General features: G+C 38.8%; 1 protein-coding gene across 1 annotated transcript in view; it reads right to left on the minus strand.

Moving 5' to 3' along the window:
* The window catches only part of LOC584046 (sodium-coupled monocarboxylate transporter 1), a 34,900-nt gene extending 9,970 nt beyond the window's left edge, over positions 1 to 24,930 (minus strand). Inside the window, exons 1-5 of the mRNA XM_030982904.1 lie at positions 23,839 to 24,930; positions 12,094 to 12,159; positions 7,600 to 7,651; positions 7,078 to 7,145; positions 5,218 to 5,372 (exon numbers count right to left, since the gene is read on the minus strand). Coding sequence (XP_030838764.1) covers positions 5,218 to 5,372; positions 7,078 to 7,145; positions 7,600 to 7,651; positions 12,094 to 12,159; positions 23,839 to 24,189 — 692 coding nt within the window. The 5' untranslated portion in view covers positions 24,190 to 24,930. The remainder of the gene's footprint in view (positions 1 to 5,217; positions 5,373 to 7,077; positions 7,146 to 7,599; positions 7,652 to 12,093; positions 12,160 to 23,838) is intronic.
* Positions 24,931 to 25,663: the final 733 nt, after the last annotated feature.

Below are 25,663 nucleotides of genomic sequence, written 5' to 3' on the forward strand. Positions count from 1 at the left end.
CTGAAGAATCGATAATACAAATACACATCATAAAACATTAAACATTTGCATTTACATTTTCTAATAAGAGTTACGCTTTTCATGTCGTGTGTGGGTTTAAAGGGTGTAGCGATATTTGCCTTTCACCATGAACAGGTATACAAACTACGGTTTGTTTACATACTTTTTTTGGTTCTGAGTCGATCAAATCTAAACTGAACCTGACACGAGTATCTTTAAGGTAATGTTTCCCTTTTGCAGCCAACATCAAATTCTGTAGAATTTTGCAGGAATTATGAATATGTCACGTTATGTTCTACCTGTGAAATTTTAACGTTAGCAGTGTCCTATTATTATTTAAATTATGCAAGGAAACCGTTTACTTTCTAGACTTCACTGCCAGACACTATTGAGTGACTGACTGACTGAGATCTTGTTTTCTTTGGTAATAACATAGGCCTATATAAAATGAGCTGTAAAGGGTACATGCGCATTTGTCTACATCAATAACCCACTTCTTGTAATGGCCAAAATTGAACTGATTGAATCTTTTTCGCAGCACAAAACGTACGACCATTCGATACGATGGTCTAAAACTGAGACTAGATATTTAAATGACCGAGATCGCTATATTCGATTCGACAACTAACGGTCGTTATTTTCCCCCGAAAAAGATATTTTAAAGCCCTTTTGTTTAGAGGGAAGTTCTAAATCAGTGCTATCTTTCAATTGCCGTTGGAATGTAACCTTTTCATTTGGGGGGGGGGGGGGGGGCCTGCAAATCGGACATACTTAGTAGGCCTACCTTTAAACATAAAGTTGATTTTTAGTTGTGAACAAAAAAAAAATGTCTGGAAGCCCTATTAAAAAGGGTTGATTATGCGGCACATAATAGGCGTATACCGCGTGTGGTATTGGAATGATCAAAAGGAAAATATATTGACTCAGTCTAGCCGAAGATCACATGCTCTGCACATTATTATAATGGGACTACAGACACGAATGGCATGCACGTTTGGTCTCGGGAGCGGGGGGGGGGGGGGGGAGGAGGTACTCAGACTTGGTTTGGACAGGGGTGTACCACCCAAGTCTTGAAATCCCTACCCATTTTTAAAGGGATCCGGTAACTTTGTCTCAGATTCTGAAAACATATTCTGGATTTAGCTCATGATGCAATGATAATTATAAACCTTTAGGTCAGTCAGGAACCCCGTGACTTTTACAAGCCGATCGCCTGTCTGATTATCAAGATATTTATGATTGGAATTACAAATTTTGAAAACCGTTCGCCTGACGGTTTTCATAACACTACAGTCTATTGGGGAAAACGAGTATGGTAAAACCGGTCACTCAAAGATTTTTACTTTTTTGAGGCACTTCTTGATCATTTTGAAGCGCAATTTTTGTAGGGCTTCAATATTACATCATATCACAGACACTGATAACACGTAGGGCCGTGTATCTCAGATTTAACATTGTTAAACGATCCCTTTAAGAGTCATTTTGGCAGATTTTTCTCGATTTTGATTTTTTTTGTTGAAAAACGGTCCCATGTTTAGTGGTATGTTTGTAAATATGTCTAAATATGTGAGTAGTACTCCTCCCCCCCCCCGATCGGGAGTTTAGCCCGATATTTTCATACTATTCTCAAATATGAGGAAATTTGAAGAGCAATACTTCTAAGGGCACATTTCTTTCCAAGATATTCTTCAGAACAAATTATCATTAACAGAATAAGAATAATATGTGAGTACTCCTCCCTCCCCCTCCAGGAGTTTGGCCCGATCTTTTCCTACTATTTCCAAATATGAGGAAATTTGAAGAGCAATACTTCTAAGGGCACATTTCTTTCAGAACAAAATTAACATTAACAGAATAAGAACTGGCACAAAAAATAAATATATATATTTTCATTTTTCATATACTCGAACTCAATCTCATCTTTAAGGGTACTATGTCCCATTTGCAGGCCCACGAAATGAAAAGGTTAACGGCATTTGAAATACAATAATAATTAAGAACTTCCCTAAAAAAGGTGGGGCTTAAAAATGTCTTCAAGTGGGAAAATAACGACTATTAGTTGTCAAATCGACTTAGGAGTTATAAAGCCAATAAGTAATGGTCTTGATTTTCAGACCATTGCACCGAATGGGCATACGTTTTATGCTGCGCAAAGATTCAATGAGTTTAATTTTGGCCATCATAAGAAGAGGGTTATTGATGTAGACAAATGCTCATGTACCCTTTACAGCTCATTTTATGTATGTTATTACCAAAGAAGAAAAGAAGCCAGTCAGTCACTCAATAGTGTCTGACAGTGAAGTCTAGCAAGTAAAACGGGTTTCTTTGCATAATTTGAATATTAGAACACTGCTAACGTTTAAATTTCACAGATAGGACATACATGACATGTTCATAACTCCTGCAAGGTTCTACAGAATTTGAGGTTGGCTGCAAAAGGGAACATAGTACCTTTAAATGAAACACATGCAGCGATGTCTGCGTATGCAGAACATGCGGGTAGGGAACATAACAGATGCACATTCAGGATGTTTATAATACTGTATAGTATACAGTCGTGACGTAGCCTTGGCATTGGGCCAGCTCTTTGCGACAGAAGGTCCGGGGGGGGGGGGGGGGGGGCTTGTTAGGTTTTACGATACACGCTAGCTTCTACGATAATTGCTCCACGGCCAATAAATCCTACTCAAACCGAATCCTTATACTCAGTTCCAACCCTGGATCTCTAAGCCTGACCGTAACCATAACCCCAACCAATTACGCAATCGCAACCCTAACCCTAACCCCAACGAAAAACGCAATCGCAAGCCTGGTTATAACCCAATATCTTGGACGATTAAAGTCCACTGCATCGCTTTTGATGTCACTCGTAAGTGGGATGTTAGCAATACATGAATCGGATTTGCAGCAAACAGGGAGTGATGTAGCATATTATCTTGTTCTTATATTCGTAATAGTATACCCTCATTCCTTTCCAATTCGATATTTTCCCTACCTTTCAAACTTGTTCTCGTTTCTAGTTTCATTTTGTGTAGCCACTTGATGAGGCAAAGTGCCCCTCCCTATCACTACGTCACTGTTCATATAGTTATCTCTTTTCCTCCGACCTCCTTCCTCTTGTCTTGCTTCATTTTTAGGCATTTGATAGGGGAAGTGCCCTCCCTGACGCTGGCTACGCCACTGTAGTCCTCTTTTTTCTTTCCATTTCTTTCTTGCTTTTGTTTGATTTATAGCCCCTTTACGGAGGCAAAGTGCCCATCCCGACGACGCTACGCCACTGTTTACACTCCTCGGCAGCATCGCGCGTGGCATACCGGCTTTAGACCGTCGTATTTCAGCCTAGCATCTGTCAGGGATAATCCGATAAAATTCAGTGACGTCTTTACAAGACGATGACGGTCGTAAATAATCACATTTTAATGATTCTTCTCTAAAGTTCATTGCGAATGTGAGCAGTCTGGTATACCCCGCGAGTACATGTAGTAAATGGCCGACTTTTAATATGCAGATTTTTCTAGAGAGTTGCAAAGGAACTAATTAAGCTTTAAGCGCTCCACATATCAGTCAATAGTGTTATCATTCAACAATTTGTTTAAATATTGGTGGACAGATTTTCAAAGATTTCTTTTTAAAGAATAAAAAATGTTTAAACAGACAGTGCCCTTACGCCCAATATTTGTTTTCATTTTTGGTTGTTCATTTCGTCTCAATTAATTTATATCCCTGGAACGTATGTTCTCCTTTGGCATAATAACCTACATATTTTGGCACTCTCCATACATGAGTAGTAATAGGAACTTATTTATTGATGGTTTATATGAGGACGTCGTAGCTATTGGAATAACGTTTGTTTGTAGGCGCCTTGAGCATCCCCATTAATTGATTGAGATTTGCACAACAGGTATTATTATCATTAATAAATATCATTATTCATTTAACTTTTTTCCCCTCGCAAATCCGGAGCGTATTACTGTCGTTTCCAACATTGCTAAAACGGTTTTTTATTTTTATAGTGGTGGTTATTTTACCTGACTGCTAAGAAATCATGTATGATTGTTAGTAAGCAACCATGGGACCGACGGCTTTAGATCCTCTCCGAGGGACCCGGTAATGAGGATCAATGCCTCGACTTTGTTTCGAACCCGGGTCGCCGGATTACGAGACCACTTGCTCTACCAACTAAGCTATAGTGCCTCCTTAGTGCAGCACATTTTCTAAATGTAGTTTGAACTTGATTATTCTCTTTAAACTATAATTGCATTCCGTCATGCTCTGGAAACCTGAATCGTATAAGTTAGAAGTAATGAAATTGTCACCTCAAGTTATCGTGACATTTAGAATATAAATGAGACAGCCGCTGTGACTCAAGAGTAGCGAGTACAGTATCGGGATGACGGCTAAACATGCTCAAGTTGGGTTAAAGACCCTTTCGGAAGTGAACAAAACGAAATAAATGAATTATATATCAACGGAAAGCTTATACGCCATAAGATTACAATATAACATCAATTATATTCCATTTTAGTGTTTGTCAGAGGAGAAGCAGGCAGCTCTCTGCAAACTCGAAATCTAAAGCTTTGAAAAAATTGGAAGTTGTCGACCTAGAAACTAGCTATCGACTTGTCTAGAACACATGAATTATGTGGAGTACGCATATTCACAATGGCTTTGCATTAATTAATCATGGCTCATCGCCTCAGCTATATATAGGCAAGAAGATTGGTTAAAATGGAAATGGCAACGTTATGTGCAAACAGAAATAAAAACAACATAACAAATATTAAATAAAATGAAATAAATCATATGTAGTACTACATAAATATTTTTAATTGACGATAATATTACGAACATCAATCATATCTATATCCATGCTCATGCTGCAATTATAATTATAAACCTCAGTCAGTCCGGAACCCCATGACTTTTACAAGCCGATTGCCAGTCTGATTATCAAGATATTTATGATTGAAAATCGAAACCGAATTTTGCGTTTGCCAAACGGTTTTCATAACACTACAGTCTATTGGGGAAAACGAATGGGGAAAAACCGATCACTTAAAGGTTATTTTGAAGCACTTCTTGATCATTTTGAAGCGCGACTTTTTTTAGGGCTTCAATATTACACCATAGCACAGACACTGACGACACGTAGGGCCGTGTATCTCAGATTAAACATTGTTAAACGATGCCTTTAAAAGAATAATAAAATATCCTTACTCGATGAAATCAATTCTTCCTCCTTCATCAGCTATTCTCCACGCCTCTTTGATACCACCGAGTCGTCTGCTTGTCTCGATCACGATAGCCAGGAAACCAATCATCATTACGATGACCTGGAAAACATCGGTCCACAATACTGCCTTCATGCCTCCCTGCGAATGAGATGGTGAAGCTTTTCATTAGGAAGTGTCTTGTATTTCTTTATTTCTTGTTTTGTATTTCTTTATTTGTTTTCTTGAACAAAAGATAATCATAGCATGATTCAAGCAAATACGTATCGAGACATGAGTGATTTTTCAGCGTTTTTTCACGTCACACCATATATCTTATCGCGGAACATCACACTGTATCACCCAACACCATCACATATCATTTCACACCACATCGCATCGCATTTCATATCGCATCGCATCGCGTCGCATCTCTTCGCACCGCACATCATCGCATTGCATCATGGGCGCGTTTATCGGGGCTTGCCACTAGATATGTACATATCGTACCCCACTATCATACCCCACTATCGAACCCCACTATACGATCGTAATATGCGGGATGTCGCGTTTATCGACTCTTCACGATTCACAATAAAGGCCTTGTCTCTTCGCAGCTGCTAAGCGCTATTTCTCCGAACCGGAAACTAGCCTGGGAATTCCTATTTGTATGTGAGGTTCAAAACAGCTTTGCGTTTATCGATCTCTCAGAAACGTGATTCTGGCTGTATGTCACATTCAAAACACACCTTTTTGCGTTTTTAGATATGCCCATATCTAAAGCCCTTTAAAAAAGGGCTTTGCGTTTATCACCTTCTAAATTTGCCTGAAAGACGTTTGAGAAACCTGATTCTAGCCAAAAATTTGGTCGATAAACGCAACCCATGTCGCACATCACATCGCATCACATCGCATCGCATCGCATCACATCGCATATCGCATCACATCGCATCGCATCGCATCGCATCGCATCGCATCTCATCATGTCGCATATCACATCGTATCGCATCGTATCGCATCGTATCGTATCGCATCGTATCGCATCGCATCGCATCTCATCGCATCGCATCAGGTCGCACATCACATCGTACTGCATCGCATCGCACGGCATCACATAATTTCACATCACACCACATCACATCATATCAATTCACATGTGAGTTTATGACAGTACACGGTTTGCAACTGTGCGCTGTGATTCATAAGCTGGCTTCGGGATTATAATCTAGCTACAGTTAAAACATTTTCATCATACGATACAGTGTACTCATGTGTGAAAGTGGTTAATCCGGGTGCCCCATGACCCAAAGCCTAAGTGTGAAAGGCTTCGGGTAGCCTGGGGGTAAACCATGGTCGAGTTCAACCCTAGGATAGGCCTAGTTATCACTCGGGTAGACTGGGGGATAACACCCTGGTAATATTTTGGTCAAACTATTTTCAGGAAATCGACCATATCGATACAAATCAAGTTCGGATTACGTAATCATTTACAATCATGTTTTGATTTGATTTGATTTGATTTATTGGTTTATGTATCTTTTCCCTTTTTCATCATACATTTTCATGAACATAATATGGTTTGATACAATATTTTAAGTGTTTATAATTTTATACAGATAATAAACGAATTTAAACAAAATTGAATGCATAATTAACATAATATGCAAGAGGGCTACAGAAATAGGCAAAGTAGCTTGACGTGCCCGCAGCCCTCAACTTAGATACAACAATACAAATAAAAAGAGTGACTTGCAGAGAAGAAAAGGAAAGGGGAGAGAAGGAGCGTATACAATGTAATATTTGAATAACTCTTTGCGATCACGTTCATAGCTGTTATTAAAGATGGTGTTAACAAAAAGATACTTACGATGGTTGTGTAGAAGGTACACACTATTCCAATGGCGAGCACAGACCCCCATAGATTGAGACCAGTTACTGCAAGCAAGACATATTAACAGTTAAATATTAACTTCAGTTCTGGTAAATATAGAAAATAAATTATCACAGAATCAAACGAAACTTACACTGAATGTTCAAGATAACAAATAAATGACAAGTGCCATAGGATTATCATGGTAGAAATGTATAGGGGCTGAGTAATGAGCATAGAAAGTTAAGGAAATCCAGGTAAGTAGGCCCGACACCATGTGCTTAACACAGGTCCTTATGTGCAAATGAGAGTTGTGGTTTGTATTGAAGATGATTTCCAGCAAGATTGTGTGTGGTTCTTTTTATTTTACTGGTTCAAACAATCAATCTACTGCAGGATAAACAATCCAGAATGAATTATAGCCATGTTATCATGACATTACTTGTAAATAATCGAACTTTCATTGATTTTGTTGAATTTATTTATTGATTCATATTTCAATCTTTTTCAGCATCTCACCTGCGCTCAGGGCCAGGGCCGGTGCATAGATCACAATGCCCATGTAGATAACCTGTAAACGAGCAAAACAATTATGAAGAGGAAAAGTTATGATAATGTAATAGATAAATAGGCCATAGTAGGCCTTCACTGGTGCCCATAAAGCTGGAATACTAATTTCTTACCACTTTTTATGTAATGAATGTGATAATATGGTTTATTCTTAATATATAAGGTTTATATCTTCTCAGAAATGTTTTTCCATTAATCTCTATGACTCTTTAGATTGGTCAATGCGTTATGATAATATATAAACTCTATTCAACAGGATAGCGCAAAAGAGGGACAGGGATCGTTAATCCAACATGATATCATTATCTTCCCTCTTTTGTTATTGTTTTTTTTTAAGAAGAAAAAAATATATACATATATATGCAAACGCATATTATGAGAATGTTTATACATTCAATTTTTTGTTAGTATTCAGCAATAATGGTCATAAACTGACTAACTTGCCCAATTCAAACAACAACGACAACAATAAAACGTATTGTCACATTCACTTCATGAAAAGAGGTATGACAAAAAAATATCAACTTTATGGGCAACTGTGTACTTGTCGTCCAGTTCGGATCATGATGAAGAAGGTAATGATAAATGGCAATAATTGTATCTACTGGTGTGAGAATTAGGGGCAGATTGTCGAGACCATATATAGCATGATACATATAAAGCATGAGACATATTTATATAAATTACTTTATTACCTGCTCCGCGACAGTTGTTTCAGAAGTCGGGACCAATTTCATCAACCAAATATCAACGGAATTCTCCCGCCTCCCAGCTTAACCCTAAACCCAAACCCAACTCCTAACCCTAACCCTAAACTTAGCCTAAGATAAAACCACAGCTGCCATCACCCTGATCCTAAATCTCCGACGACATTTTTATGTTGTTACATGCCATATTTGGAATATGAAAGCATTTGAAGAGCCATGTTTTTCAGGGAACATTGTTTATCTGATGTTCTTCCACACTTGCATTATAACAATGATAACGCTTACAAATTATTTTTCAACTCTTCCCAGAACTCAACCTTCTCGTTAAGGTTTTCCCTGACATGATCCGATTAGAAAAGAAAGAAAATTGAGGCATCGAGATAATAGTTTAATGCTATAAATAAGTAGTAATCGCAACACTCGGTGATAACTCCAGACCTATTCATGATTGTAGAACATAAAAACTGTATTTGCTTTGTAGAGTTCAACCAAAGGACTAAAGTCTAAAAGTTCACACCATATCAAACCATGGACTGATCAAACGCTCTAACAATGTAAGGATGATTTTATAAATGCGACCTGCCACCACGTGTATCTACGTCCTTACAATTATAGAATGATGTACTGAAATAATTCTAAAGGGCATAATGCTACCTTTTTTTCCAGAGAACATAATTTTGCAACATTTCCTCAAAAAATTATTTGGCGACGATTTATTTAAAAATGACAATAATTTATGTCCACGCTTTGTTTGATTCTGAAGCATAAAAGATGAGAAACTTCTTGCTCTGTCAGCTCAACATAACAAAAAATAATAGAAATAAAAGTAATTCAATTGTATGTAAGGGTTTGTAACAGTTGAAACATTTTCTCGTCGACATTCATGAAATTATGATTACACTGCAGGTTTATAATATGTATTATCTCCTACTGCTGTCAACATCATATTGATCCATAGCGATTTATGTTCAGATACTTCCAAATAATGTTTCGCAGGTCTGCAAAAAAAAAAAAAAAGATAAATCATTCAAAAAGCTAGGGAATCACGGTCATACACACTTTATCTCTTTTATTTAGGAGTGGTGTTTCAATACGTCTAAGGCAAGTTTGCGATTGTATAGCAAAATACGAAAACAAAATGCATTAAAAAAAGAATTAATATAACAACTTTTATCTTTGCGAAGTAACTTTACACTTTTCCCGGTGTTAACCCAGCAATCAACCACACCTTGACACAACCTTTGTCCTGGACTGATCCATATAAGGGCATGAAACAAATTATACAGCGGAAATTCGGCCAAGGCTGCCATTTGGGCCACTTGGCCGCTTGGCAGCTGCGCATAGTTCCGATTATACCTGTTACACGGTTCGTGGCCAAACTAATAGCAAACAAATCATGAATGTGTGACGATATGGTGCAATTACCACTTTAAATGTTCAAGAGCTTGGCTAAAGACATCTGGAAGTACCAAGATAAGAGGCGGCATTGGGACATAGCGTGACATTGGGCGGGGCCGGGGGTGGGGGGGGGGGGGGGGGGAGGGTGGTGAAATTGGGAGGGGTAGCCTAATCAACATCATTATCAAACAAATAATGAAAGGAGATGACAAGATAGCTCCACTGTTATGATCGCAACCTCGCTATAGCCATACGTCAAGGGCGATCCAACCATTGAAGTAAGTTCATATGAATGAAAACAGAAAGTAAGAGAAACAGAATGGCGAAAGTCTGAAATCGTTCGGACCAATGATGAGAAAGTTCTGAATATTTGAAATATGAGATCACTACAGATATGCGAATCTCATTTATCTCATTATCTTTTGGCAGTATGGGCGGTGGATTGTGACGCAGTAACGGATAACTCACTGATTTCTTTCTATTCTTGCAAGTGCCTACACCCTGGCCTTCGGGCATTACTCAAATTATGTTATGTAAATTAAGTTATTAAACATCGTCTAAAAAGAAAAGATTATCCCGAGTCATACAAATACAAAAAAAATACAATTATAGTTTATTTGTGTGAGTTGTAAAAATGGGAAAGTTGTCCACCAATTTTAAAAGCACTTACCTATTGTGATTGCAACTTTCAAAAATCATAATTTTCTCATTTTGGGGGTCCGATTTCATACAAACTTTCACCAAGCAATATGCTTCTCTGATTTGTTTCTGTTGTCTTCTAGAGTAGTTTGCGATCAATGTTAGACCCCCCTTTAAGTACTAAATATAGCCATGTGTTAAGCACAGTTGGATGTCGTGGATCCATCTATTGAGGGGGGGGGGGGATACTTGCGTTGTGTGTGTTGAGGTGGGGAGAGGGTGAGGTAATAATCAATATAAACAAATAATAAACAAGATATGAAAAGATAGTGCCACTTTTATGTTCGCAATCTGCCTAGCTATTACCACACTTTAAATACCAAAGAAGGCGATTAACACATGTTAACGACAATGGCATATAGCGTACTTTTGTTGGGCCACTGAGGGGGCACTCGTGTCATTGGAGGAGGGGGGGGGGGGGAGCAAGATGTTGCACAGGTCTTGACAAAGGATGAAAGAATGCGGCTACCCAGTGACGGGAGGAGGCCTTTCCCCTCCCCCTTTCTCCCCCTTCTTTATACTTGTTGTCTTTTTTCATAATTTGACGGAGGGGGGGGGGGGGGGTACATGCCCATATACTCCCGTGCCCCAAGTATGCAGCTACGCCACTGGTTCAAGAGCTATGCAAACACGCGGGCGAGTAATCTTTATCTCGGATTGTAAAAGTTTTGAAAAGTCGATGGCCATGTAAATACCTATACAAAAGCAGGAACTTCAATGAACTGTTGTAAACTCCGCGGCTTTTCACTCGTTTTACTTCCACTATAACCATAGTTGAAGTTCAGTGATCCAAAATATAGTTCAATGATCCAAAGTACTCATGAGCGTTTGGCAAGCATGTTTCTGTTCGTGATGTAGGCAGGAAATCATTAAAATACCAAACGGTTCATGGGGAATACCAATAATAACATGACAGTATAGCGTGTCCAGCAAGAGGATTGCTGGCATAGCCTCTCCTCATACACTTCATACGTCCCATATAAATTATAGTCAATTAAAATGCAAGCGGGACGTGTTTGAACTCTGAACATTCCGCCCCCTCCCCCACCCTCATGGTAACAATTTCTGGACACGCCACTGGGTGTTGGCCAAATTTTGACCCCTGAACATTAATGCGAACATTCAGGTGAACGATATCAAGTGCAAAGCTAATTAGTTCTATAATTGGTCTTTCAATATTGACAATCTAATAGGTCTATGCTAAGACTCGTGGACTGATCTTTATATTTGAAGGCAACCTACAGAGTAGCGAGATTCCTCTTACTTTATTTAGAAGGCGGGGGAGGAGGAGGAGGGTCCGCCGGCGTTTCTAAAATGTTGATCTTCTTCTTCTTATTATTATTATTCACCCCCTCCCCCTTCTTTCTCTCTCTTTCTTTCTCTCTCTCTCTCTCTCTCTCTCTCTTTCTCTCTCTCTACATGTATCCATCCAACCTTATATTATCTCTCATCCAGTCACTCACTGTCTCACTCACCCATTCTCGCTCAACAGAGATCGGTCCCTTGCCCCCCCCCCCCCCCCCCCCCCCCCCCCCCCCCCCCCCCGCAACCCTCTCCAACTGAAGATGCTGGATAATACAAATGATAAGAGAATAGACTACGGTGTTCGTAAATCACCAGAAACAAAAAGAAATCTTACCGTCTGAAGCACGAACGTTAGCATCCCACATATTCTCACAACCTTGTTAAACCGTCTCTCCAAGTACTATAAGAAAAGAAAAAACAAGAAGATAAATCATTGTCAAAATCAACTATAGGTGCAAGCTATATCAAATCTGACAACTCACTTGTCGTAACAATAAACACAATGACAGACGGATGAAAATGATTTACAATATATAACGACGAAGAGTCATATATTTCTTTACTAAGTTTAGCCTCTGATCTATCGTTTGATGTCTTACATTAAAGAATGCATCGTGGTCAGCAAAACGCACAACATTTTTCACCATTAAATGTATTTTTTTCTAGATAAGGGTAGCGAAAACTGATTTAATTGTATAACTTGACTTATCACGTTTGAAACTTGGTTTATTCCGATTAAATTATGAAATGCGCTTGCGTGGTGTGAGCGTGTTGTTCATAAATACATTATAATTCATACATGCATACGTAAAGACACCCTCCCTTATGTAGGTCAACGTTTACATATGCCCTTTACGTACTCACATATATAAATAAATAAGTTAATAAACAAATAAATGAATAAACAAATAAAATGAATAAATCGATGAATAAAAAAAAATGAACAGTTAGATAAATAAATGAACAAATAAATAATTACATAAATAATAGATAATACAAACATAATCAAACAACACCAAACACACAAAAACAATAAAACTGTGGCTTCTAATCTGTTCCTCGCTTCCCTTCGCCTCGGTCCTTGGTCGAATTTAAGTAATAATACAACTGTGTATTCTTAAACTTTAACTTGAAGACGCGAGCCCTCCAATTGTCTAAACCCACGCCAAAAATCAAGACCTTACGTGACCTAATCCGGAAGTACAATCTGCTATTCTAGTCAATGATTTCGTACCTCGGAAGTGGAAAGCCACGATGAATGGGATGGGAAACGTGGGAAAACTTGAATAAGGATTTTGGTCAATGATTGGTTTAATGGTTTCCTATGTTTCATCTTGGTGAAGAACGTGACACAAGGTCATGATGGAAACAGATCACAATACAAAAGAGGTATTATTCTTATGGGTCCGATCGTATTCTAGTCGTTAGGAGAGGTTCGACTTCGAGGGCCAAGGCAATAAAGTGGAACCTTGTTATAGCGAGTACCGCCATAACGAACTAGAAATGATGTGAACAAGAATTACTAATAAACAGACAGCTGTTGGTCAGCCGAGTTTTTAATTCTCATTATTAGATTTGGATGTTGTCATTGCTGATTCGTTGAACCTTGATATGATATTTACTTGATCTCTTCCATGCATCAAAATAACTAAATTACGGATGATGGGTCGAGGTCACCTTTTACCTCAGAAAATAAGATTATAGAACGGGCCAAAACGCATGCAGCTGTCCAAAACCTTATTTACAGGTGTGTTATTTTTCCTGGATAACAGTCAATCTTTTGGAGGATAAATCATGAGAGCCATGACAACAAAACAGAAGAAAAAAAAATTGGAGACCGTCAGCCAATTAGACCTACAACCCATGAGACGAAGGAAGCTCCTTGATGAGACCGACAGGCCACGAGGTCGACAATCAACGAGACCAAGAGACCAGCAGTTTATGAGACCGACAGTTTACGAGACCAAGAGACCGAAAGTTTACGAGACCAAGAGGCCGACAGTTTACGAGACCAAGAGACCGACAGTTTACGAGACCGAAAGACCGACAGATTACGAAACCAAAAGACCGACAGCCCATGAGTCCGTTGGCATTCCGACAGCTTTTTAACAATTTTGAGGGCCGGCTAGACCGACCGGCGAGACTGACAACCGATGACCGGTCTTCTGGGGTGACCCCAACTCAAAAACAGCGGATGAGCTGCAAATGGCTAGAATAATCCCAATCATAAAACATATGTAAATTTATAATATTTGTGTGACAAAATGCACTTGAACTTCACGAACTTGGTTACATGTTTTTGTTTTTCTTCTAAAACCTACAAAATGTAAGTTCGCTGGAACAGTAAAGAACGTTGGGCTCACAAACCTTCGCACGATGGGTGCGGGGAGTACGGAGGGAGGAGAGGGGATGGATGTTCATCATAATACTACTACTACTACTAATAATAATAATAATATCCCGCTTTTATATAGCGCCCAATATATCGATGCAACGATGTGTCTATAAGCGCTTTACAGATATATTATTACCCATGTCATCGGATTCAGGCTTACCCGCACATCCTTCACTCTCTGGTGAGCATTCCAACCAGTCGCCATTTTACATTTTACATTTTACATTTTACAAGCGCACATTTGCTCATCTAAACACATTAACGTTCGCATCCTACCGGGATCATGATAGTGCACAGTACACACCACAGTTCATTCTGATTTTTCCTTAATCTTCTTTTTTATTTTGTCCTAATTGGAGACAAAAAGTCGTCACGTTGCTAGACTGGAAATTAACCCATATTCTTTGTTAAAAAAACCCCGTTGTCTCAAATTAAATGGGGCATAAAGCCACACAATTACAATGACCGAGAATCAAGATCAAACGATTTGAAATGACGATTCTGTGGCTTTTTGGCCAGCAACCATGGAGATAGACACTACTGTAATACAATTCGTATTGCAATGCAATTTAAATTGCCATCCTCTTCGATACTGATCATACTTCATGCAAACTTTATGGGACGCTGTTCGTGCATGAAATCTGGCAAACAATTTAACTTCATCACGATCCTGATCATGCTGGGATGGTACGTGCATGTAGTTTAAAGACCCTTGCTTCCTGATAGTGTCTTTGTTCGTTCGTTCGTTTATTCAGACACATCCCTTGTTCATTTATGAAATTATTCATTCATTCAGACATTCACTCATTCAAATATTCACTACTTCATTAACACTATGAACATGACGGACAAAGACAGAGGACAAAATATTCAGTTCCTCACTCTACCCTCAACAATTGCTAAGGTAGACCAAGAACTTAAAAGGAACATCCCTTCACTGCTATTATGTAAAACTGTGTAGAACAGGTGAATATGCATGTGACACCTGTTCTACACAGTTTTGTTTTGTCCCCTTTCTTTGTCCGCCATGTTAAAAAGCGGGACTGCACTACTTGTAGCTATATACTTGGGCCCTCGATATATCCGACAATGGGCCGTATGCATAAAAAGTAGCAATTGCTTGCAAGCAATTGCTTCAAGCACAAGCAATTGCTTGTCAAGCAAAAGATCAAGCTCAAGCAACTGCTTAAATCCGTATGCATAACATTTTGCTTGTGCTCAAACCTTTTGCTTGCCTCCAGCAAGCAATTGCTTACGATCTCAACAATAGCGACGTCACGCCGGTGCGAACATCATTCATGGGAGAACAAAGGCGGGTTTCGCATACTAGTAGTGTATTCAAATGTAATGCGTGTGGGGTAGCCTTTCCTGACATGGCAGTATAACATGCTCTCCACCGTTGTCAGACATCCTCCCCGTTTTTCATCATGTTCAGGTATGAACCTGTGTGCTAACCACTCAACGTTCTCTTTGTCGAAACGGAATAGTTTCCGATAGGTCTCGGGAGCAATTTCTTCTCGATTTATTCTACTCCTGTACAACTTTGGTTTTTCTCTAACGAGCATAAACATGATGCTTAACCGCGAACGTCCCGATTAAGCAAGAGCTCAAGCTGCTATGACGGAGCTTGAAAAAACGTAAGCAATTGCTTATAAGAACAAGCAAAAGGTTCGTTTTATGCATACGTTTTTAAGCAATTGCTTGATCTTTAAGCAATTGCTTGCGGACATCAAGCAATTGCTTGTGCTTGCTAGCAAAAGCATTTGCTTGCAAGCAATTGCTTATGTTTATGCATACGGATTCAAGTAAAAGGCTAGCACAAGCAATTGCTACTTTTTATGCATACGGCCCAATGCCTACGCGTTACCCGTTGATCCCCTATGGTCCCCTTTTTCTTATGTTAAATGAGAGATGATGTTATGAGATAACCACCTGCCAGTGACCACACAGGGAGGTCTAGTCCCTTCTGGCCGAACAAGCGCAGATAGGCATTAATTCATTATTTCACTAATTATTAAATTAAGAAATTTACTCATTCATTCATTCATTCAGCCATTAACTCGTTCATTCAATCAGACATTCACTCACTCATTCATTCAAACATTCACTTATTCAATCTTTCTGACATATCACTTGTTCATTCATTTATTCATTCAGAGAATCACTCATTAATTCTTTCAGACATTCACTCATTTATTCATTCACTCACTGATTTATTGATTCATACATGTACATTAATTTACTCATTCATTCATTCATTGAGACATTCACTCAATCATTCATTCATTCATTGAGACATTCACTCAATCATTCATTCATTCATTGAGACATTCACTCAATCATTCATTCATCCATTCACTCATTCGTTTATTCATTCATTAACTCAATATTCATTCACTTTTCCTCTTAAAGGGCAATCCTATCTTTGTACTGAGAAGTTAATATATACGAAAGCAGAAATAAATTATGAGAGAAACAAAAGGGCGAAAATTTGAATTAAATCCGACCTATAATGATGATAAAATCTCAAATCGGCAATTTGATCAGTGAATTATGATATATAGACGGACTACAGACTATCCCGTTTGTCCTGTAAAAAAATACCATCAATTTCTGTTTTTCTATCCTGACCTAAGCGCGTTCTCCCTTCGAGCACGGCCCGACATATAATACAGGTCATATTATTACAGGTCATATTATTACAAGTCCTCTAAAAAGAAAAGACACTCTAAAGGTTTACATTATATGAAGAAAAAAAACTGTATTTATTGATTGTGTTTGTTGAAGCAAATGGGAAAGTTGTCACGACTACGTAACAGTGACATTACCGATTGAGGCAATTTAAAATCCCTCAAACCATTACAAATTTTTAAAATTCTCATCTTGTTTCAGATTTCGTTCAAACTTTCACCTGTGTGATTCTCTGATTATTCTGTTTTCTCATAGAGTATCTCTTTGGTTTTCTATTAGATTAATATTCTATTAAGGTAGGATTTCCCTTTAAGGGGTGAAACTATCACCATGGCAGCAGAAGTTGATTTCCATAGGCAGGGACTAGGGGGTCCATGAATATGTGCATTGATACAACATGGATAAAGCCTAAAGGTCGGGTGATGTCCTGATGTGCAGGGCTGCATACAAATCATATTATGTTAAATTGGTAGTTGATATGTCACGCGAAGGTCGAGGAAAGCCTATGACTGTTCATACAGTAGTCAATCAAGAACCATTCTTGTTAGAAAGAAAAAGAAGGGAAAGGTTAATATTGATCGTTGTCTAGCGAAAGGAACAATCAATTCAAACCCTGCCGGGTGGTGCCTGGTAGTACAAACAAACGTAGGCGATACAAAGGAAAACCAAAACACTGAACCACACAGTCATCGCAAGGAGCGTGGTAAATACGGATACGACAGAAGTGCATTTAACTTGATTCCAAAGAATCATTGGCACTGTCCCCAAATCTCTCTCATAAAAAAAGTCCTTTTAAAAATGTCCTTTTTTTTTTGTCTCCTGAGATACATCACAGTAAGTGGGAGGATGACCTCTCAATAAATCTCATTTTCATATGGATGCCAAATTGAAGTATGGAAGTATTAGGGAGCGGGTCCAATTCTATGAAATTTCGTCCTCGTTTCGCAGAAGATTGGAATTGATCATCAAAAATCAAAGCATTATTCGTCGAAATTGAGAGCGGGCATATCGTGGGCTTTAAAATGACGTGTTCGACGCATGACCTCGAATCAGTTTCTGTTTCTCAAGCCATTTTTTCCTAAAGTAGGGAAGCCAATTGAGGAGGGGTAATACAAGTCAGTGTATCACTATCAAAAACTAAGAATTGTGCGAGGAAAATTAAACAAACAAAATAAAGAAAGAAAGAAACAGACACACATACAAACAAACCAACCAATAAATCGAACAGACAAAGAAGCATGCATCGACAAAATTATTTAAGGCCGAAGCTAAAAAGATAGCAAGAGCTTTAGTAATACAGACATCTTGAAGTTGTATTTGTTTCGCAAATAGTCTGGTCGAGCAGATAACGCTGATACCAATAACACGTCATCTCAAATGCAGCTATATAGAGACGTAGATAACTATTTGTGGGGATTGATAACTGCAATATAATGACGTAACTAATGTTACCTGTAAATACATGTAAAACTGCGAAACAAGCAGGAATTAGCCTACTATTATTACCTCCATTGGGGTTTGATTGCCTTTGGATATGACAATTGCACCTGTAATGTCTATAAAATTGTACATTGGACGGGTTGTTCCCGAATTTTCATTGTCTAAAAATCGTTCGTACGGCGTTCGTACGGCGTTCGTAGATGTTCGTAATGGAATTTGTGACCGAGGCTTAACTTTAATAATACTCCCGTCCCTCATTCTCAGTGGGATATGAGCCTATGTTTACTTTTAGATTAATTATCTGACACTCATTTAATGTTATTCGTCAGTCATTCGTAATAAAATGTTAGTCAATATAATCAGGGACCTATCATACCGACATGTACTGTCTTTGATATAAGTTTGTCACAAAGTGATAAGAGTGTCATGAGAGAATCACCGTGGTATATTGGTATACAAATAATGCACTGCAGTGAGGGCATTATAGTAAGAATTACCCACACAAGGTACCTTTGGAACAGTCTAACACGCCCAAGGCGATAGCCGAGTGTGTTTGGACCGTTTCAAAGGTACCGAGTGTGGGTAATTTTACTAATGCTTGAACAAAATGCTGTGTATTATTTGTTTTATAAAATTATGACGTGGATCCTTGTTATTTGATAAATCACCCTCATCTCAGTCAAAGTCCGTACATCACTACTTCTAGGTCCACATCGATGACTGATCTAGGCGTAGATACTATGCCTTTTAAATTCCGCGGCAGCCATTTTCGTGAGTAAAAGTAAAACGATAAATCTCAATGATTGCGATCGCAAAAACATGATCGCTCATGACCGGTCATTATTACGCGTTAGGCAAAATAAATGCCCGGTCACGTGTACGTTTTCAACCAATCATTTGATTAGGATCTACGTCATTATCTTATAATAAAGGCTACTGACTATCATCCTTACTATACTTACTTACTTTACTTTAATCATGGACCTTCTTAGCAGGTCCATGCTTTAATACACGATGTCGTAGGTTTTGGCCTGTTCATCGATCCATTATTTTTCCATGGTTACTGCTATTTGTGATTGGAGGAGATTGTTTGCTAACATGAGACAACAGACAACACCTAGACCGGCTCATACAGAAGGCGTGGATTATTTGACCATATGTTGTTGTTGTTGTTGTTGTTGTTGTTTGTGACTAACTGATTATCAAGTCTATTCTTAAACGAGTTCACCGACCCAGCTGCCATGATTCTGGAAGACCGTTCCACAGCTACACAAAAAGTATTTTTCAATATCTAGCCTTGAATATTTGTTCACAGTTTTTAACAGTGACCTCGAGTTCTATCTTCTGTACTAATCTTAAAGGGATTATCCTTGAACAAAGTGTGTACTGCCCACAATGGCCCTGTAATGGGTACCCGACCATGCTTGGGTAATCAATAATAACAGGTCCGCATGAACAGCACTGATGTGACTACCTGGTTAAATCCTCTTTTTATTTATTTTTTATTATAACGCATTATTTGAAGGCCTATACATGAATATTTTGTACGCTCGCTATAATTGAAACTGAATCTATTTCGAGACCGAATTAAATGACGGGGAAAAAATCAATCTCAACACCAACCACTAAAATTCGACAAAATTTTGTCCGAATTGGTTTCCCTTTTAAAATGTTGATATCTTCTTTTGAAGGGATTGGGTACCTTTGCCTCAGATTCTAAACAAAATTCCTGGATTTAGCTCATGATGCAATGATACTTATAAACCTTTAGGTCAGTCAGGAACCCCATGACTTTTACAAGCCGATCGCCTGTCTGATTATCAAGATATATATGATTGGAATTCGAAATGTCAAAAACCGTTTTCCCAACGTTTTTTATAACACTACAGGCTATTGGGGAAATGAGTATGCTAAAAATCGGTCACTCAAAGATGCTTACCTTTTTTTCAGGCACTTCGTGATCATTTTGAAGCACAAATTTGTTAGGGATTCAATATTACACTATATCACAAACACTGATAACACGTAGGGCCATGCTTCTCAGATTTGTAAAACTGAAAACATTGTTAAAAATAAAGGTGAGTTCTGCAGATTGCATTGTGAAAGAAAAGGTGTGGAATGGATCAGAAAAAAGTTGATCATGCAGCATGTAAGTATTGGTGTGTACTACAAGGTTCTGGAGTCATCAAGATCATAATAAATCTGGCCCAGTCTTGGTAAAGTAACAAGCACTGTACACGGAAAGATGTATATGGGACTACACAAATGGTGTTGGGGCTTCTAACCTTGATTTCCTAATCGTTCTATGCTCATTACTCAGCCAGTATACATTTTTTTACCAAAATTGTTTGGCAAATGACATTTATTTGTAATCTTGAACATTCAGTGTAAGTTTCGTTTGATTCTGTGAGAATTCTTTTTCTTTCTTTTTTATCAGAACTCACCTTTATCTAAACAATGCCTTTAAAAAACATTCGCCTAGTTGCGTGCACAAGGTAATAGGCATCGGATACTGAACAAATGAATGACACATGAGTGTTTAACAAGGGATAGAGAACGGGAAGAACATATGGCAGCCATAGTCAGCTTTCTCATGAATTCATGGACAAAATGATTGTGAACATTGAAAAACCACACAACGCTGAAGAAAGACATTACCACAAATAAGTAAAGAAAAATTCATTAACATTATGATAGCGGAAGTTAATTTCTGAACACCATGTGCGGAGGCGGCTCGTGGTTTTGTGTGGTATCTCTTTTCTTTTTCCTAGCCAGTTTCCTTTTCTTTTGTATCTAAACCGAAGACTACAAAAGTATTTTAAAGGAAATTAAAGGTACTAAGTCCCATTTCAAATCCCACATCAAATTTTGTAGAACTTTGCAGGAGTTATGAACACGTCACGTATGTCCTATCTGTAAAATATAAACGTTAGCAGTTTCCTAATATTCAGATTATGTAAGGAAACCCGTTTACTTTCTAGACTGAAAATCAGACTATTACTTAAAAGGATTGCAATCACTAAAGTAGATTCGACAACTAATGGTCGTTATTTTCCCGCTTAAAGACATTTTCAAGCCCTTTCATTTCAGGGAAGTTCTAAATTCGTATTATCTTTCAGATTCCGTTAGAATTTAATCTTTTCATTTTTTGAGGGCCCGCAAATGGGACATAGTTTTGTACCTTTGAGGGTCAACCATAGTGAATTCATAACTCCAAAATGGGCAATATAGGCTTGAATATTGCTGAACGGTGAGGGAATGTCATCATCATTATACATGTGATATAATTCTTATCAATTAGTTTCCCTGCTTTCTCTACATCAGCTTACATAGGAAGCAAGTATTTATCGGCCCAGGGGCCCGTTTCATATCACTTTTTATCTATAACAAATGCTTAATTTCTACGATAAATTCGCTCTCAGCCAATCAGATGCCTTGATTTCAGAAGTTATAACAGTAGCTTGTAACTTGTTATTGAAATCAAGTTTTGTGAAACAGGGCCCAGATCTATATGAAATTTAGTTGAGTATTCAGTGTGGCCGTCTCTATATTCTAGCTCACCCCTTCTCTCCCCCCCCCCTTTTTGTGTGGGGGGGGGGGGTCGGGGCCGTCTGTCGAACTCTAGGTACCTCCTACACAAATTTAAAAAAAGCTCAGATAGTTTCGAAGTCGAAAATGGAGGTGATTAAACTGACGGCGAGGTTAATTTGGTGTTTGTCAAAAGTGAATAAAAAGTCACTGCTTTACAAGTGCATCCAAGCATCATCTTCCGAAAAAATATTGACATCAATTTATACCATCCAATCTTTCAATAAAATGATACCTCAATCACACCGCCTATGGCGGGCTAAACAGGTCAATATTCGTACAACTATACAGTGCGTCCCAGAAAAAATGAAACCGAGAATTATCGATGTATTATCATAACTTAATCTCAATTATAATTTCAAAATGACACATATTTGTGAAGCGTAGATCCTCCTCTTTCACTTGATCCAACTCACATGATGCATATTTTACGCATCAGTGATTTAAATCAATTTGAAGAAAAGGTTCCAAAAAGTCATTTGGCGGACGGTATCTGAATTATAAAGGGAAAATCACATTTCTAGAAAGCTCATTTTCTGCCCTGCCATATGACACTTCGATCAGAAAAAAATGAACTAGGATTAACAAAGTTTTGTTTGTTTAAAGTAATGCTTGCATTTCCATAATTTTAATGATTACCTGCCGTAGCAACACATAATTGACAAAAGACTTAAATCCGTTTCTATGACAATCAGCCGGTCTTTCGTCCAGACAGAGCAAGACAATCATAAAGATGGGGGGGGGGGGCAGAAATATAAGATAGTTACGATTGGAAATCAAAATTTCAAAAACCGTTTTCATAACGGTTTTTATAACACTACAGTCTATTGGGGAAAATCAATATGGTAAAACCGGTCACTCTAAGATGTTTACTTTTTTAAGGCACCTCTTGATCATTTTGAAGCGCAATTTGTTTAGGGCTTCAACACCATATCACAGACACTGATAACACGTAGGGCCATGCATCTAAGATTTAACATCGGTTAAACGATGCCTTTAAGTAGCTCCTTGAGACTTCGTAGTAAAGATTTACCAAGCACTATGTTGGCAAAGCCATGAAGCTAATAGAAGCACGTGCTATGGGTGAACCAGGTCAAGGGTAATGGTGGGGACATCAAGGAGTGAATGAGGAACAAAAATGCTGACGGAGAAAAAATAAAAATAAAAACCGACCAGAAAATGTGGGAGACATGCGGGTAGACATGATTGAATTTGTACTTGAAAATGGTACATTGCACAGTACATGTACATCCTGGAAGTCAAGTGAAGCGAATAGAAGCTATAAAATACATTATTGAAACAATAGCCCACTGATTACTGACATGAATTACAGGATAAGGCAATAATTATGAGACCTTTTGGGCTTAGAGATTGCATGCGGAGAGGGAGAGGGGAGGGGAGGGGGGGGGGGGTAATGAATGGACGACTCATCAATAGAAATGTACATCCATCTGAATCTACATTCATAATAACAGGGGGTCGGGGGTAAGGGCATTATTAATCAATATCCTTGCATTTGTAAAGGAGGGGAGGAAAAAGGCGGTGGCATCGATTTGTAAGGATCGTCGAGAGTCATAGGGCGAAAGGACAATCGGCGAGGTGTTAACCATGAACTTGAAGAGGAATGGGGGGGGGGGGGGGGGGGGGGGGGTAAGACTAAGAGGCAGCAGCAAAGGGAATTGAAATAACTTAGAATGGACATTATAATGTTGGCAAAACGTCAACTTGGCAAAGGTAAGGTTATTTACCGGCAAATGTAAAGGTTATACCGGCAAATGCCAAGGTTATACCGGCAAATGCCAAGGTTATTTACCGGCGAAATAAACGTCATCACTGTCTACATTCGTTTTTTCACCCTCCCACCATGGATGAGCATGGCATTAACTAAAAAAAAAATGAAATTAATGATAAATAAACAAAAATAAATAACAATTTATAATTTTATAATAATGAACTTTCGTGTACCTCATTTGCACTGGTAAGATTGAGCCTATAGAACATGGGCATATAAAGGAAAGCCGTGGCGAGCCCGACCCCGATGTAGGCGAAGGCGAACATCCAGTACATGCAGCCATAAACGTAGTTCTCCGCCGGAGTCCCCAGAAAGGTGATTGCGGAGATGAAACTGGCGACGAGCGAGAAGGCGACGGGGATGGGGTTCATGTCGCGGTCGGCCATCAGGAACTCCCTGGTCGTCCGCTGTCGACCCCCGGTGCAAGCGTGGTAGACCCCGATGCCGGCGGAGATGAGGAGCATGCCAGAGAAGATGACATAGTCGGCAGCCGAGAAGGTCATATCCGATCTCGCCGACGACATGGTGCCCGTGGTCAACGACTACGACGCTCGAAAATAAAGGCAAATTCACTCAGAGACGACAGAGGCGAGTGGAGAATGGGGTCGATGAAGCTGTGCGATGAAACGACGTCAATGTCCAGGACTAATTTCGAGTTCGACGATCGAGGAAAGGCGAATATACCGATCGACGACTGATCCGAACGTTAGAATGGTGTGGGTCTAAATGATGTTGGTGTAACGACGTCGAGTGTCCACGACCATGGACCTATACGAACTGGCAACGATTGGACAATGTTCGCGTTCTGAAAAAGATCACAACCAACACAACGCACTATAGAGTGATCTCACGACCACAGACAAATAAATATTGACTCACTGGAAATCCAGGGGTACGTGTACGCAACACAACTTGACACTGACAGCTGTGGTGTTTTGGGCCCTGGTTTAGGCTTTCGAGCATCACCCAGCTGACCAACCTAAAAAGAGGCACTTGTCAAAGGGTACACTCGTAATGGTATATACAGCAGTGCCACGGACAGCCACTCTAATCCTCTCTGCTAGAAAGATGACAGCAAGATAATAGATTTTACAATAAAGGCTTCCTTCTCCACAGCTAGATTTGAAAACAAATAAAACCGTTCATAAGTACACCAATTTGAACCACTTTTTCCACCTATTGATCTCACGGACGCGGTAGCCTTTTCAGGGTAAGGTTGCCTTTTCATGGACTCTAGCTGCTACTGAAGCTGGCAAAGTCGGTTTGTTTTGTATGGCACGCCACAGCCGTCATAATTGGTCGAGTTTACAAAAAAGCAGTCGACTTTACAAAAAAGCAATCGAGTTTACAAAAAAGCAATCGAGTTAACAAAAAAAGCAATCGAGTTTACAAAAAAGCAAACGAGTTGACAAAAAAGCAGTCGAGTTTACAAAAAAGCAATCGAGTTTCCAAAAAAGCAGACAAGAAAAAAAAAAAGCAGTCGAGAAAAAAAAAAAAGCAGTCGAGAAAGAAAAAAAAAGCAGTCGAGAAAAAAAAAAAAGCAGTCGAGAAAAAAAAAAAAAAGCAGTCGAGAAAAAAAAAAAGCAGTCGAGAAAAAAAAAAAAAGCAGTCGAGAAAAAAAAAAAGCAGTCGAGAAAAAAAAAAAAGCAGTCGAGAAAAAAAAAAAAGCAGTCGAGAATAAAAAAAAAAAAAAGCCGTCGAGAATACATACATTCACGGTTGTTTCATCGCAAAGCATGCCGGGACATTTTTACTTTCGCCGTGATCAGCTGTCCCGTTGCAAACAACGGGATTCTTATCGAAGCAACATCTTAATCTTGTACATAATCCGCTATTCTGCAGTGATTTTCTTGCACTCCAGTATCATTTGTACGGTAAGAAACCAAAGTTTGTGTTTATTCATTTTTATGACGAATAAAGCTGATAATACGACGTAATGAGAGTGGGCCGGGGTCCAACTTTAGTAAATGTAGGCCTAGATCTAGTCCCGTATGTTTA

This window comes from Strongylocentrotus purpuratus, unplaced genomic scaffold (genome assembly GCF_000002235.5).
Source record: "Strongylocentrotus purpuratus isolate Spur 01 unplaced genomic scaffold, Spur_5.0 spur5_scaffold_13, whole genome shotgun sequence".
NCBI lineage: Eukaryota > Metazoa > Echinodermata > Echinoidea > Camarodonta > Strongylocentrotidae > Strongylocentrotus > Strongylocentrotus purpuratus.